General features: G+C 40.4%; 1 protein-coding gene across 1 annotated transcript in view; it reads right to left on the minus strand.

Moving 5' to 3' along the window:
• lrrc9 (leucine rich repeat containing 9) overlaps positions 1 to 14,887 on the minus strand; it is a 142,816-nt gene that overhangs the window by 35,585 nt on the left and 92,344 nt on the right. Inside the window, exons 24-26 of the mRNA XM_055640334.1 lie at positions 6,351 to 6,481; positions 3,407 to 3,515; positions 1,408 to 1,547 (exon numbers count right to left, since the gene is read on the minus strand). Of these exons, the coding sequence (XP_055496309.1) occupies positions 1,408 to 1,547; positions 3,407 to 3,515; positions 6,351 to 6,481 (380 nt within the window). The remainder of the gene's footprint in view (positions 1 to 1,407; positions 1,548 to 3,406; positions 3,516 to 6,350; positions 6,482 to 14,887) is intronic.

A 14,887-nucleotide genomic window follows, 5' to 3' on the forward strand; every position in this document is an offset into this window, starting at 1 on the left:
TTTGGAAATTTTTAAATGGCAATAACTTGTAAAATATAACATCAATCTGAACAGAACTTGTTTATTTTACATCCCAGGACAATGGTGAGGAAGGTGGGCCAAAAATTGTAGTGCTATCATGTATCATTTTGGCGAGGTTTTGGAATATCATGCACATGCACGCACGCACGCGAACAAACAAGATGAGAGTTTTAGTAATATATAGATTATATATATTGGAAACATTCACGGCTAATGCCTTTCTCAATATATCTTTCATTAATTACATATACGCACAATATCTGAACAGAGCAACTGTAATATCTTAAAATAATTGCCATTATTTTAAGGAATAAAAATAGGTTTGAAAATTAAAAGCTACAATCTTTAAATATCTGGTCATTTGTCAATTAAAAAAAAATCTCAAATTGGGATACCTGGAATAAGTGGTTGTCATTAGCTTTATATTATTGACTAATAAAAGTGGAAAATATAGGCCAAAGTTTGCAGCTAGAAGTGAATTAAAATAAATTTGCATAAATCAAAATGCAAATATATATAGCAATCTGGGGACCTGGGTAGGATGTGATCTTAACTGCCTTCCATGTGGATTTTAAGTGTTCCTTTCCTAGGGGTAGGAGAATCTGAAACTTGAGGGTGTACATTTAAGGTGAGGGGGCCTGGAGCTACAACTTCTTCCACACAGAGTGTGATGGATATGTATAACATGCTGCCAGAGGAAGTGATAGAGGTGGATATAGTTACAAAATTAAAAAAAGACCATTGGACAAGTAAATGGATAGAAGGGGTTTAAGAGGAATATGAGCCAAACACAGGCAAATGGGATTAGTTCAGGAGGTAACTTGGTCAGCATGGACAATTTGGATCGAAGAGCCTGTTTCTTTGCTGTATAACTCGATAGTCGTGAAAGTGAATAAATTGCAGAATCACAAGAAAAGAATAAAGGAAAATACGACTGCTCTGTTGGGAGTTGGCGTTTCCCCAATCATTGAATAGCTTCCTTCTGTGCTGAAATAAGTAAGCATTATCTTTAAAAAAAAATTATCAACATTAAATCATCAAAATAATCAAATGAAAAAGTGTCTATGATGCTTTGCTCTGACCCTCTCCAGTCAGAAGAATGTACATGCCATTCTTGTACAGCTATAACTTGGTACAAATTGCCTGAGCAGATTCCCCATTTGATGCAACACATTCCATTGGGAAGTATTCAGAATTTTACTGGTGACCTGCTGCCTGGAAATTCAAGACTTCCACGTTTATGCAGTTATGCATAGTAAAGCTGCAATAGCTACTCTGGGAAACCCAAGCCATTAATTTGGTTGCCAGTGCGAGTTGAATCTCCAGAAGAAAATCTAGGTCACTGATTTGAAAGTAGGTGAAAGAAAGTTGTTTATAAGCAAATACCTGTTGCCTCTGGAAATTCCTGGCTGTCCGTAGCCACTGGAAGACACTTTTTGTTGAAGAAGTTGTCTGTTGGTCAAGTGAATTTGTGGCTTTTGTCTCGGGAATATGGTTTCAATGTGGTTATGGTTTAGATGCAGCACCTTAATAACATGAAAAAGATTAAACTTTCCTTTATCATTAATTCCTGCACAGGAATTAATAGTTCAATAGTGTTTTATTTGGCACATATGCAAAGGCACATTAAAATTATTTTTGCATATGTTACACATGGGGGCACAACTATGAATCAGAACTGTTGATTTATGTGAATGACATGGAGGAGGATGTTGAACACCTGCCCCTTTTTCCTGCTGGATAGTTAGTCGAATGTTCCAGTAGAGGCATGTCTGGAGAAGTAGATTTCTGCCAGGTTCCCAAACCTCCACTGACTGCACACTCACAGAAATCTCAGGGAAAAAAATATTACGTTTCTGGTTTCCTAAGACATTCAAATTGAATCGTTATTGGGAGAAAGATAATTCAATTTTCAGAAACTTATTATCGCAGAAATTTACCAAAAAGGCAGTTTTTTGTCTGCCCATTCCAACAATATTGGTCCTGCAAAATGGATGGTCCACATGACACTCTAATTGCCCAACTCATAACATTCTGGCAATCCTGTGACTGGACAGAACAAAAATAATTTTAAGTCTTGGGCACTGAGGACCATAGGAATGAGCTGTTGAGCTCTCAGATAAAGTGGTTGCATCAAAGATAACTAAACAAATGATCTGGATGTAATTCATTTGATTTATGTAAATAATTGTACATACAATAATATTGACAGTGAGAAATAGATAATGGTGGTGTGATATTTTTAAAAAGATCATTATCATTTTTAATAGGACTAGCAAGTTTGCGGATGACACAAAGCTGGGTGGCAGTTTGAACTGTGAAGAGGATGGTAGGAGGTTGCAGGGTGACCTGGACAGGTTGAGTGAGCGGGCAGATGTGTGGCAGATGCAGTATAATATAGATAAATGTGAGGTTATCCACTTTGGCGGCAAAAAGAAGGGGGCAGATTATTATCTCAATGGGTTTAGGTTAGGTAAGGGGGAGGTGCAGCGAGACCTGGGTGTCCTTGTACACCGGTCACTGAAAGTTGGCTTACAGGTACAGCAGGGAGTGAAGAAAGCTAATGCAATGTTGGCCTTCATAACAAGAGGATTTCAGTGTAGGAGTAAAGAGGTTCTTCTGCAGTTGTATAGGGCTCTGGTGAGACCACATCTAGAGTATTGTGTACAGTTTTGGTCTCCTAATTTGAGGAAGGACATCCTTGTGATTGAGGCAGTGCAGCGTAGGTTCACGAGATTGATCCCTGGGATGGCAGGACTGTCATATGAGGAAAGATTGAAAAGACTAGGTTTGTATTCACTGGAGTTTAGAAGGATGAAGGGCGATCTTATAGAAACTTATAAAATTATAAAAGAACTGGACAAGCTAGATGCAGAAAAAATGTTCCCAATGTTGGGCGTGTCCAGAACCAGGGGCCACATTCTTAGAATAAAGGGGAGGTCATTTAAGACTGAGGTGAGAAAAAACTTTTTCACCCAGAGAGTTGTGAATTTATGGAATTCCCTGCCACAGAGGGCAGTGGAGGCCAAGTCACTGGATGGATTTAAGAGAGAGTTAGATAGAGCTCTAGGGGCTAGTGAAGTCAAGGGATATGGGGAGAAGGCAAGCACGGGTTATTGATTGGGGACGATCAGCCATGATCACAATGAATGGCGGTGCTGGCTCGTAGGGTCGAATGGCCTCCTGCACCTATTTTTTAAGTTTCTATGTTTCTATGTAATAAATTGGGATTTTGGGCTAAAAAGGCAATGTTTTCTCACGATTGCTATATCAAAAAAATACTCAAAGATAGACACAAAAAGCTGGAGTAACTCAGCGGGACAGGCAGCATCTCTGGAGAGAAGGAATAGGCGACGTTTCGGGTTGAGATCAAAAGAATACTCACTTTGACATGAGGAAGATAGATAAGGCCACTGAAAGAAGTGAGGTTATTATGTTCTAAATTAATTCTCTGCAAGCGTCCATATTTCTCTGGAGGTGTAAGGTCCACTGATCTGGTAAGAATGAAAATCACAATTAGCTTTTATTAGCAATATCTATAGTGCAGGTCAGTGTGCATGTAATGTAATATTCCATAATTTAGTGTATTTTTTTAAATTGATTTAGAGTGGTATTGAAATGACCCAGTTATCATGTTTGTATTTTATACTTTGCATGGACAATTATTCTAATCCCAATGGCCTCCCAGAAACATGGAACAGGAGGAGACTATTCATCTTCCTCAAACTGTTGCAATGGAACAGGTTAAGGTAAGTGATCACCCACAGTTATGCATCCAATATATTCTTCCCAATTTGCTGTGCCCAGACCTATACACAGCATACCATCAGATATCAAACCAGAGCTTTAAATAACCGTAGCAAGCTTTCAATACTCTGGACCAAAATCCCCTGGATCCCCCGTTGTCTCAAAAACACAATGGCTTCTTTAATTGGGAGTGGCCGCTGACATTGACAAGTGATCGCTTCTGCTAGCGTTTGTGCAATGATATTCAGTTAAGCAATGTAACAAACAGCCGCTGGTATTTTAGCTTGTAGTAACTAAACTAAACTAAACTTGTTGTGATCGAAAAGACCTTTAATTTAGAAAATTCTGAAAAGTCTAAAGTTTTCTCGCACAACCCCACTTTCCCATTTGGCATCATGTTCAGCACAGGCATTGTGTGTCGAATGGTCGGTTTCTGTGGTGTACTGTTCTGTGTTCTATGTATGTGGGGCTAAACGGATTGCTTTTCAAAATATCTGACCCTGGCATATTGGACCAATAATCCTCCTGTGAGAAACATACTGTCAGCAGTGGCCTCAGCTACGAGTCAGAAGGCTGTGGGAATAACCTTTATCATTATCGACTGGATAGCAGTAAAAGGAATAGTTCAAGTCAGCATGGATTTATGAATGGATAATCATGCTTGACTAATCTTCTGGAATTTTTTGAGGATGTGACAAGTAAAATGGATGAAGGGGAGCCAGTGGATGTAGTGTATCTAGACTTTCAGAAAGCCTTTGATAAGGTCCTGCATGGGAGATTGGTGACTAAAATTAGAGCACATGGTATTGGGGGTAGGGTGTTGACGTGGATAGAAAATTGGTTTGGCACACAGCAAGCAAGGAGTAGGAGTGAATGGGTCCTTTTCGGAATGGCAGGCAGTGGCAAGTGGAGTGCTGCAAGGCTTGGTGTTGGGGCCGCAACTGTTTACCATATATATTAATGATTTGGAAGAGGGAATTAGGAGCAACACTAGCAAGTTTGCGGATGACACAAAGCTGGGTGGCAGAGTGAGCTGTGAAGAGGATGTTAGGAGGTTGCAGGGTGACCTGGACAGGTTGAGTGAGTGGGCAGATGCGTGGCAGATGCAGTATAATATAGATAAATGTGAGGTTATCCACTTTGGCGGCAAAAACAAGGGGGCAGATTATTATCTCAATGGGGTTAGGTTAGGTAAGGGGGAGGTACAGCGAGACCTGGGTGTCCTTGTACGCAAGTCACTGAAAGTTGGCGTGCAGGTACAGCAGGCAGTGAAGATAGCTAATGGAATGCTGGCCTTCATACCAAGAGGATTTCAGTATAGGAGTAAAGAGGTTCTTCTGCAGTTGTACAGGGCTCTGGTAAGACCACATCTGGAGTATTGTGTACAGTTTTGGTCTCCTAATTTGAGGAAGGGCATCCTTGTGATTGAGGCAGTGCAGCATAGGTTCACGAGATTGATCCCTGGGATGGCGGGACTGTCATATGAGGAAAGATTGAAAAGACTAGGCTTGTATTCACTGGAGTTTAGAAGGATGAGGGGATATCTTATAGAAACATATAAAATTATAAAAGGACTGGACAAGCTAGATGCAGGAAAAATGTTCCCATTGTTGGGTGAGTCCAGAACCAGGGGCCACAGTCTTAGAATAAAGGGGAGGCCATTTAAGACTGAGGTGAGTAAAAACATTTTCACCCAGAGAGTTGTGAATTTGTGGAATTCCCTGCCACAGAGGGCAGTGGAGGCAAAATCACTGGATGGATTTAAGAGAGAGTTAGATAGAGCTCTAGGGGCTAGTGGAATCAAGGGATATGGGAGAAGGCAGGCACGGGTTATTGATTGGGGACGATCAGCCATGATCACAATGAATGGCGGTGCTGGCTCGAAGAGCCGAATAGCCTCCTCATGCACCTATTTTCTACGTTTCTATGACTCAGTCTTAAATGAGGTGTAATTGGGAAAGAGGCGTCAACATTAATTCTAATTATGGAATTTCAATTAATTTCTCCAACCCATTTTTAATTTGTTTTTATTTAGATATTACATAATAGTATAATAAATGTTCCAGTAAACCTGGTAAATTGGAAATAAATATGAGAAAAAGAACTTGATCGGTTAAAAGGGAGTGCAGAGTGTTAGGGAGCACAGCAATCAGCCCCAAGTGAGCAAGATGATCAGGTTTTTCAAAAAAATCAGGTAGCAAAATATTAGAGTTTTACTGTATTTTCAAATTGCAGCATTTAAAGAGAAAATGCAATGCAATAACATGTATTCTCGACCAATGGGAGGAATAAATAGTACACTGATAACCATATTTAATAAGTAGAGAATAAATATCAACTATTCACATGATTTGAATTGGGGCAAATTTCACATTCATCTCAACATGTTTATGCTGGTGCAATTGAGATCATTGGAAAATCTAAACTACATACAAGTAACAACTGGATTTCAAATGCAACTACCATATAGGTGTATACTTAGTCTGATTGCAAGGAACATGTTGGGAAGGGTAAAGGGAGCAAATCTTACATATTTTTAACTTGCAGCTTCATAGCTTGCACTTAATGTCTTTATATATTACCTGATTGAACTATCAGGCATATCCAACTTCATGAGCTCTGAATAGTTTGAATGGCCAAGTGTCTCTGTAACCATATCAGAAGTAAGTCTACCTCCAAACAAATCTTTTGCATTATCAATTTCTGGTGGGTCCTGCAAAGAAAAATCACAAAACAGGGAATTACACTTTTATATAGCTTTATCCATTCTTGGATATGGAAGAATTTTGAAATCTAAATTATTGCAATAACTTCTATTGATCTACAAAGATAACCCCAAGTCAGGAGAGATCCAATTGACTGTTCCCACCAAGAGCAAATAAATTGAGGATGGCCAAGTAGCAATTCTCCTTGCAGAAAACTTAGAGAAGCAATGCCCTTGGCCACAAAGCCTGCCTTCTTCATGCCGGTTTCCTGGCAACAATCCCTTGCTACCCAAAGCTGGGGCTGAGGGGAGGAGCGCAAGGAAAAGTGAGAGATAGGAATAGAGGGTAAATGGAGAAAGGGAAAGGAGGGAAGGGAGATAGAAAAATAAAAGAACAAGGGAATTGGGAGAGTTAAAGAGTAGGGATGTCAGCACCCTTATTTTGGACAGGATACTCCTTATTTATCTGGGGACTTGGCTGCATTATATAACATCAGGATGGGATGTCTATTTTACTATACTCATTTCCTTACCTGGTCATTTTGATTACAGGTCCTGGCTTCATGTAATCAGCTGAATGAGTCCTAAGTAATTCAACAGACACAAGGCCCCATAATTTTACAATTAGCATGGAGCACCTTTGGTTTGTTACTGGCCTCCAAATTACCCAAAACTAACTTGGAATGAAGTTTGCAGTAGCTTTTATTAGCAATATCTATAGTACAGGTCAGTGTGCATGTAATGTGATATTCCATAACCTTTCACGCCGGTCGTGCCACAACAATGTTCACAAACTTAGATCTCCCTCAATCTCCTCCTCTTCTGTAGTAACTCAAATACCACTCACCAAAGCTCTTAACAGCACCTCCAAACCAAGATATAAATATGTTTCAAGGGAACAATAGCCTTATGTCATGCACAGGTTGTGCTAATTTACTATCTTAATGAAGCTGCTGATAGAAACAAAAAATGTGCCTGTTAGCAGGTAAGAGTCATAGCGTTAAATAATATAGAAATAGGCACTTTTGACCAACTCTTCCATGGTGACCAGGTGCAGTTATTGAATGGGTCCCCACGCCTGCATCTGCCCCCTACTCTCCGATCCTTTGCTATCCATGTAAGGACTTCTAAATTTTAGTTTTATTGATACTGTAAGAGATTGCTGATGAGCTGTTCAGGATTACTTTTGAATCAGATACTGTGACATTTCTGAAAATGATCTTCAGAATGAATTTTCTATTGTCTGCGAGGGAAACAAAAGGCCTTCATTTTTGAGCCAGTATCTACACTGATTAATATACTTATCACTTCAACACATTTCTTGATGTGCATTTTGCTTGCTCCATTTGCTGCTCATGAAGTGGAGGGGCAGGGGCCAGGTTGTGTTGAGGAAGCAGGGAGTCTGCAGAAGGACAGACAGGATTGGAGAGTGGGCAAAGTAGTGACAGATGGAATACAGTGTCACAAAGTGTGCAGTCAAGGACTTTGGTAGTTGGAATAAAGGTGTAGACTATTTTCTAAATGGGGAGAGGATTCAGAAATCAGAGGAGCTAAGAGACATTGGGAGTGCTGATGCAGCATTTCCCGAAAGGTTAATTTACAAGTTGAATTGGTAGTAAGGAAGGCAAATGCAATGTTATCATTGATTTCGAGAGGACGAGAATTTCATTGTTCTATCTGGGACATATGACAATAAAACATTCTTGACTTTTGAAAGCAGGGATGTAATGCCGAGGTTTTATAAGGACGTAGTTTTGGGCCCCATATCTGAGGAGGGATGTGCTGGGGTTGGAGAGGGACCAGATCAGGTTTACGAGAATGACCCCGGTGATGATTGGATTAACGTATGATGAGCATTTGATGGCTCTGGGCCTGAACTCGCAGGGGTTTGGAAGGATGAGGGTGAACATAATTGAAAATTACCAAATAGGTAAAAGGTGTCAACAGAGTGGATGTGGAGAGGATGTTTCCACTAGTGGGAGAATCTAGGACCATAGGGCACTACCTCAGAATAAAAGGGCGTACCTTTAGATAGATGTGAAGGAATTTCTTTAGTCAGAGGTTGATGAATCTATGGAATTCATTGGTACAGACAGCTATGGAGGCCAAGTCATTGGGTATTTTTAAATCGGAGATTGACAGGTTCTTGATTAGTAGGGTGTCAAAGGTTACAGGGAGAAGGCAGGAGATTGTGGTTGAGAGAGAAGAATAGATCAGACATTATTAAATGGCAGAGTACACTTGATGGGCAAAATGGCCTAATTCTGCTCCTATGACGTATTTTGAATTATAAAGCCAACATCTGGCCCTATTTAAACAGTCAATATTTCAAGAAAGAAACACCAATCCAGGGAGAAGGCAATTCTGGATTCAGTGTTATGTAATGAATCGGATTTGATATAGGAACTTGAGGTTAATGAGCCATTAGCAGGTAGTGACCATAATATGGTCAGTTTTAATCTACAATTGGAGAGTATCGGAGGTGTCAGTGTTAAAGTTGAATAAAGGGGACTATGGGGCCATGAAGGAGGAGCTGGCCAAAGTTGACTGGAAAGATACCCTAGTAGGGATGACAGTGGAGCAACAGTGGCAGGTATTTCTAGGAATAATACAGAAGGTGCAGGATCAGTTAATTCCTAGGAGGAAGAAAGATTCCAAGGGGAGTAAGGAATATATGAACCATAGAGAGAGCTAGAAAGAATCCAGAGTATTCTCTGGATACTTTCAAGAGAGCTAGATAGGGCTCTTAAAGATAGCGTAGTCAGGGCATATGGGGAGAAGGCAGGAACTGATTGGGGATGATCAGCCATGATCACATTGAATGGCGGTGCTGGCTCGAAGGGCCGAATGACCTATTCCTTCGCCTATTTTCTATTGTCTATTGTCTAATTAGAAATTCTTTGTTCAGTAAATAGGAAATGCATTAAAGGAATATATGAACCAAACCTATTACTTTTCTTGTGAGCACCCTTTCAGCTGGAAGTTGTTGGGAAAAGAAACAAAATACAAATGTCCTAAATGTTTTATTGAGATTTCAGGGAATGAGACAAATACACAAACGGCACAAATATCATATTGTGTATCAATTCAACTGTGTTGGATGCAGTGCAAGAAACTCAAACTTTGTTCTATCATGATCATGATCATATTGAATGGCGGTGCTGGCTCGAAGGGCCGAATGGCCTACTCCTGCACCTTTTGTCTATTGTCTATTGTCTATTGACTATGGCTGACAAGGGACGTCAGGGACAGTATAAAAATAAAAGAGAAGTACAACATAGCAAAAATGAGCAGGAAGGAAGAGGATTGGGTAATGTATAAAGAGCAACAGAAGACAACTAAAAAGACAATACAGGGAGAAGAGATGAGGTACGAAGGTAAGCTAGTCAAGAATATAAAGGAGGATAGTAAAAGCTTCTTTAGGTATGTGAAGAGGACAAAATTAGTTAAGACCAAAGTTGGTCCCTTGAAGACCGAAAAAGGTGAATTGATTATGGGGAACAAGGAAATGGCAGATGAGTTGAACAGGTACTTTGGATCTGTCTTCACAAAGGAGGACACAAACAATCTTCCTGATATAGTAGTGGCCAGAGGATCTGGGGTGACAGAGGACCCGAAGGAAATCCCCATTAGGCAGGAAATGGTGTTGGGTAGACTGATGGGACCGAAGGCTGATGAATCCCGAGGTCTGAATCCCAGGGTACTTAAGGAAGTGGCTCTAGAAATCGTGGATGCATTGGTAATAATTTTCCAATGTTCTATAGACTCAGGATCAGTTCCTGTGGATTGGAGGGTAGCTAATGTTATCCCACTTTTTAAGAAAGGCGGGAGAGAGAAAACAGGGAATTATAGACGGGGAAGATGCTGGAGACAATTCTAAAAGATGAAATAGCCTCACATTTGGATAGCAGTAACAGGATCTGTCCGAGTCAGCATGGATTTGTGAAGGGGAAATCATGCTTGACTGATCTTCTGGAATTTTTTGAGGGTGTAACTAGGAAAATGGACAAGGGTGAGCCAGTGGATGCAGTGTACCTGGACTTTCAGAAAGCATTTGATAAGGTCCCACATAGGAGATTAGTGGGGAAAATTAGGGCACATGGTATTGGGGGTGGAGTGCTGACATGGATAGAAAATTGGTTGGCAGACAGGAAACAAAGAGTAGGGATTAACGGGTCCCTTTCAGAATGGCAGGCAGTGACTAGTGGGGTACCGCAAGGCTCGGTGCTGGGAATGCAGCTAATTTACAATATACATCAATGATTTAGATGAAGGGATTCTAAGTACCATCAGCAAATATGCAGATGACACAAAGCTGGGTGGCAGTGTATTTTTCTTTCGTGTGGCATGCACAGCCTAAAGTTGTTGGACAACTTGTTCTATTTGATCTTCCATACGTCGAGTTGATTTCATTAGTCGAAACAGGGCGGACCATGTGAAAGTTGCAATCTTCCACGCCGGTGGCAGTGTGAACTGTGAGGATGCTATGAGAATGCAGGGTGACTTGGACAGGTTGGGGAAGTGGGCAGATGCATGGCAGATGAAGTTTAATGTGGATAAATGTGAGGTTATCCACATTGGTATCAAAAACAGGAAGGCAGATTACTATCTAAATGGTGTCAAGTTGGGAAAAGGGGAAGTACAACAGGATCTGGGGGTCCTTGTTCATCAGTGTATGAAAGTAAGCATGCAGGTACAGCAGGCAGCGAAGAAAGCGAATGGCGTGTTGGCCTTTATAACAAGAGGAGTCGAGTATAGGAGCAAAGAGGTCCTTCTGCAGTTGTACAGGGCCCTAGTGAGACCACACCTGGAGTATTGTGTGCAGTTTTGGTCCTCTAATTTGAGGAAGGACATTCTTGCTATTGAGGTAGGTTTACAAGGTTAATTTCCGGGATGGCGGGACTGTCATATGCTGAGAAAATGGAGCTTGCTCTGGAGGCTTGTACACTCTGGAGTTTAGAAGGATGAAAGAGGATCTAATTGAAACATGTAAGATTGTTACGGGTTTGGACAGGCTAGAGGCAGGAAACATGTACCCGATGTTGGGGGGAGTCCAGAACTAGGGGCCACAGTTTAAGAATGTGGTAAGCCATTTCGAACGGAGACGAGGAAACACTTTTTCTCACAGAGATTTGTGAGTCTGTGGAATTCTCTGCCTCAGAGGGTGGTGGAGGCTGGTTCTCCGAATACTTTCAAGAGATAGCTAGAAAGTATCCAGAGAGCTAGATAGGGCTCTTAAAGATAGCGGAGCCAGGGGATATGGGGAGAAGGCAGGAACGGGGTACTGATTGGGGATGATCAGCCATGATCACATTGCATCTGCCGAAAGCTGGCTCAAAAGGCCGAATGGCCTACTCCTGCACCTATTGTCTAATTAGAAATTCTTAGTTCAGTAAATAGGAAATGCATTAAAGGGATATATGAACCAAACCTATTATTTTTCTTGTGGAAGTTGTTGGGAAAAGAAACAAAATATAAATGTCCAAAATGTTTTATTGAGGTTTCATTGTGTATCCAATTCACCTGTTTTGGATGCAGTGCAGGAAATTCAAACTTTGTTCTGTCTATCATATCCAGCCAAAGCCAACTTCTTGTCAAGTTGATTGTCAAGTTTATCATGGGGCTCCAAATCTCGACAATGGTCAGTGCCAACTGAAATCATGTGGAACCAATTAACCAGACTAATTAGGAGATGGAATTAGTCAGGATGAGATGCACTTTATCTTCAGATTAGAGTCTTGTGGCAAGTACAATTTTCTTCAATAAGGCAGATTTGCTGGTTTTTTTAACAGAGGAGATGCAGAGGTAAAGAGAAGCAATCTGCCAACACAATATACATTTGCAGAGGAAGTGTAACAAGGTTACTGAAGAATTATGTCAGGAGCCAAGTGTTGAGGATTCAGATGCAGTACTGTAGAAAGTTTGATTATCTTATATGTGGTCAAGTTCAGGGAAAGTGCACTTCCCTTTTGCAGGAAGAGTCGGCACAAATTCAAATGAAGCGAGCAGGTGAGGAAATTCTGCTGCCTATAATCAGAGTAGCTATGACTGATGCCAAGGTTCATGCTTGGGTTCATTAAAGATTATGATATTTCACCCTTAATCTGCATATTCACATCCCAATTCTACCTAATTCTAAAATTTCTCAATTTACGTTGCATTACGACATCATTGCAACCATGGCCTACTTACTTCTTCAGCCAGCCAAGAAGTGCAACCTGACTAGGCAGAAAGCAAGAGATAGAAGATGAAGTATTATTGTCAATTTGATTTCACATCTACAAAGACCATGTAATGTTCACACCTAACAATGCTGTCAACGGCAGATGCATCTGAATAACTTTAATAGCGATGATGAGGTTAGGTTGATTTATCCTAAATTTTGGCTCTTTGCAATGTGTCTCAGAAGCAGTCTTGCAGCAATATTCTTTAGGATTTGGTCGATACAATCAGTGGTAGAGTCTTCAAGCCACTTTTATGAGGAATATTGACATTTCCCCAACCAGATTATATTCTGTGTTAGAGTCATAGAGTAATACAGCATGAAAACAGGCTCTTTGGCCCAACTTGCCACACTATTCCCACCTGCTTGCGTTTGGCCTATATCCCTTCAAACCTGTCCTATCCATGTACCTGTCTAACTGTTTTTTAAATTTTGGGATAGTCCCCGTCTCAATTACCTCATCTGGCAGTTTGTTCAATACAACCACCACCCTTTGTGTGAAAAAGTTACCCCTCAGATTCCTATTAAATCTTTTCGCCTTCATTTTAAACATATGTCCTCTGGTCCTCGATTCATCTACTCTGGGCAAGAGACTCTGTGCATCTACCCAATCTATTCCTCTCATGATTTTATACACCCCTATAAGATCACCCCTCATCCCCTTGCCTTCTAAGGAATAGAGTCCCAGCCGACTCAGCCTCTCCCTATAGCACAGAGCCTCTACTCCTGGCAACATCCTTGTAAATCTTCTCTGTACCCCTTCCAGTTTGACAATATCTTTCCGAAAACATGGTGCCCAGAACTGAACACAATACTCTAAATGTGGCCTCACCAATGTCTGATACATCTTACTACATTCAGTGAATTCTCCAAGTGGTATTAATATAAGACATTCTGATACACTGGTTGAGAGAGGCTCTATGTGTTTCCTTGCCGTTATTTGTCCTGATTCCATGAAACTTTATGGAATCCAGGGCCAATGATAATTCCAAGGTCTATTCTCTCCTTGTAGTTTACTACTGGTGTACGTGCTTCTAGAGGAACACGATATAATCAGAAAGCATGGTGTAGACATCGTGGAGGTTGGCTCCCAGACACTTACTAATAACACAATTCTAATAACCTCACAATTCTAATTGTCATTAGTTGAACACACACTAACCATCTTACCCAATGATATCAGGTGCAGCTTGTGCCACAAATGTTGATGCAAGTATCAAGAATTAATTTGGCATTCATTATACTCAACTATGAAAACAATGAAACTGGATTTTGTAGTCTGTATATCTCAGTAAGGTTTTCTCAATACAATAATTTGAAGAATTATTATAGATTGCTTTGTTTGCAGATACAAAAGATCCCTGATAGAGGGCACTACACTAACACAAAATCAAGATAATCAGCAGAGTTAGCCAACAAGCCCACCATATGACTGTGAAAGGCCCAAGTTGTTCCTTTTCCCAAAAGGAAAAACCATGGCATTATTTCTAAATAATATAAAAGCAAAACTTTGAATGTAAATTCTGGCTTTTTTAAGAAGCGAGGTTGCAAGTCAGCCAACTATATGGATATAATAATTAAATAAATAAACAAACTTTTCCTCTGCATCTCGGTACATAACAATAATAAGCCAATACCATTTTTAATGAAAATAAAGTAAACAGACTTTACTTCCTGTTCTTCTACCTGTCTGCTAAGCTTATATTAGGGGAGACTTCAGCATCCCTTCTTTAGGTCCAAGACCTGTACTTTCCATCAACGTTTCCAGTGCAGGAAATAAAAGTTGCTGCATAATATCATATATTCAACTATTTCTGATCTTTGCAATTTATGAAATGTTCACTCTACATTGATCGACCAATTCATTCCCTGTTGTGCCCCAATACACATACAGAAATGGGTTTGACTTCCTGATAGTTTTCTTCCAGAGTGGTTGGACTGGAACATGTTCAAGACCACCTCACCCAACCTGAAAGAGTATAATTCAGTCATCACTGGTTTCATCAAGAAATGTGTTTACGAGTGCATTCCAACAACGACAATTAGAGTCTATTCTAATTAGAAACTCTGAATGATCAGGAAGATTCACTTTCTGCAAAAGTCTAGATCATGGGCTTTCAGGAAGGATGACCCTATGTTATACAAGAAAACCAAATATGATCTCCATGAGGCTATCAGGGATACCAAGAGCG

This window comes from Leucoraja erinacea, chromosome 9 (genome assembly GCF_028641065.1).
Source record: "Leucoraja erinacea ecotype New England chromosome 9, Leri_hhj_1, whole genome shotgun sequence".
Taxonomy (NCBI): domain Eukaryota; kingdom Metazoa; phylum Chordata; class Chondrichthyes; order Rajiformes; family Rajidae; genus Leucoraja; species Leucoraja erinaceus.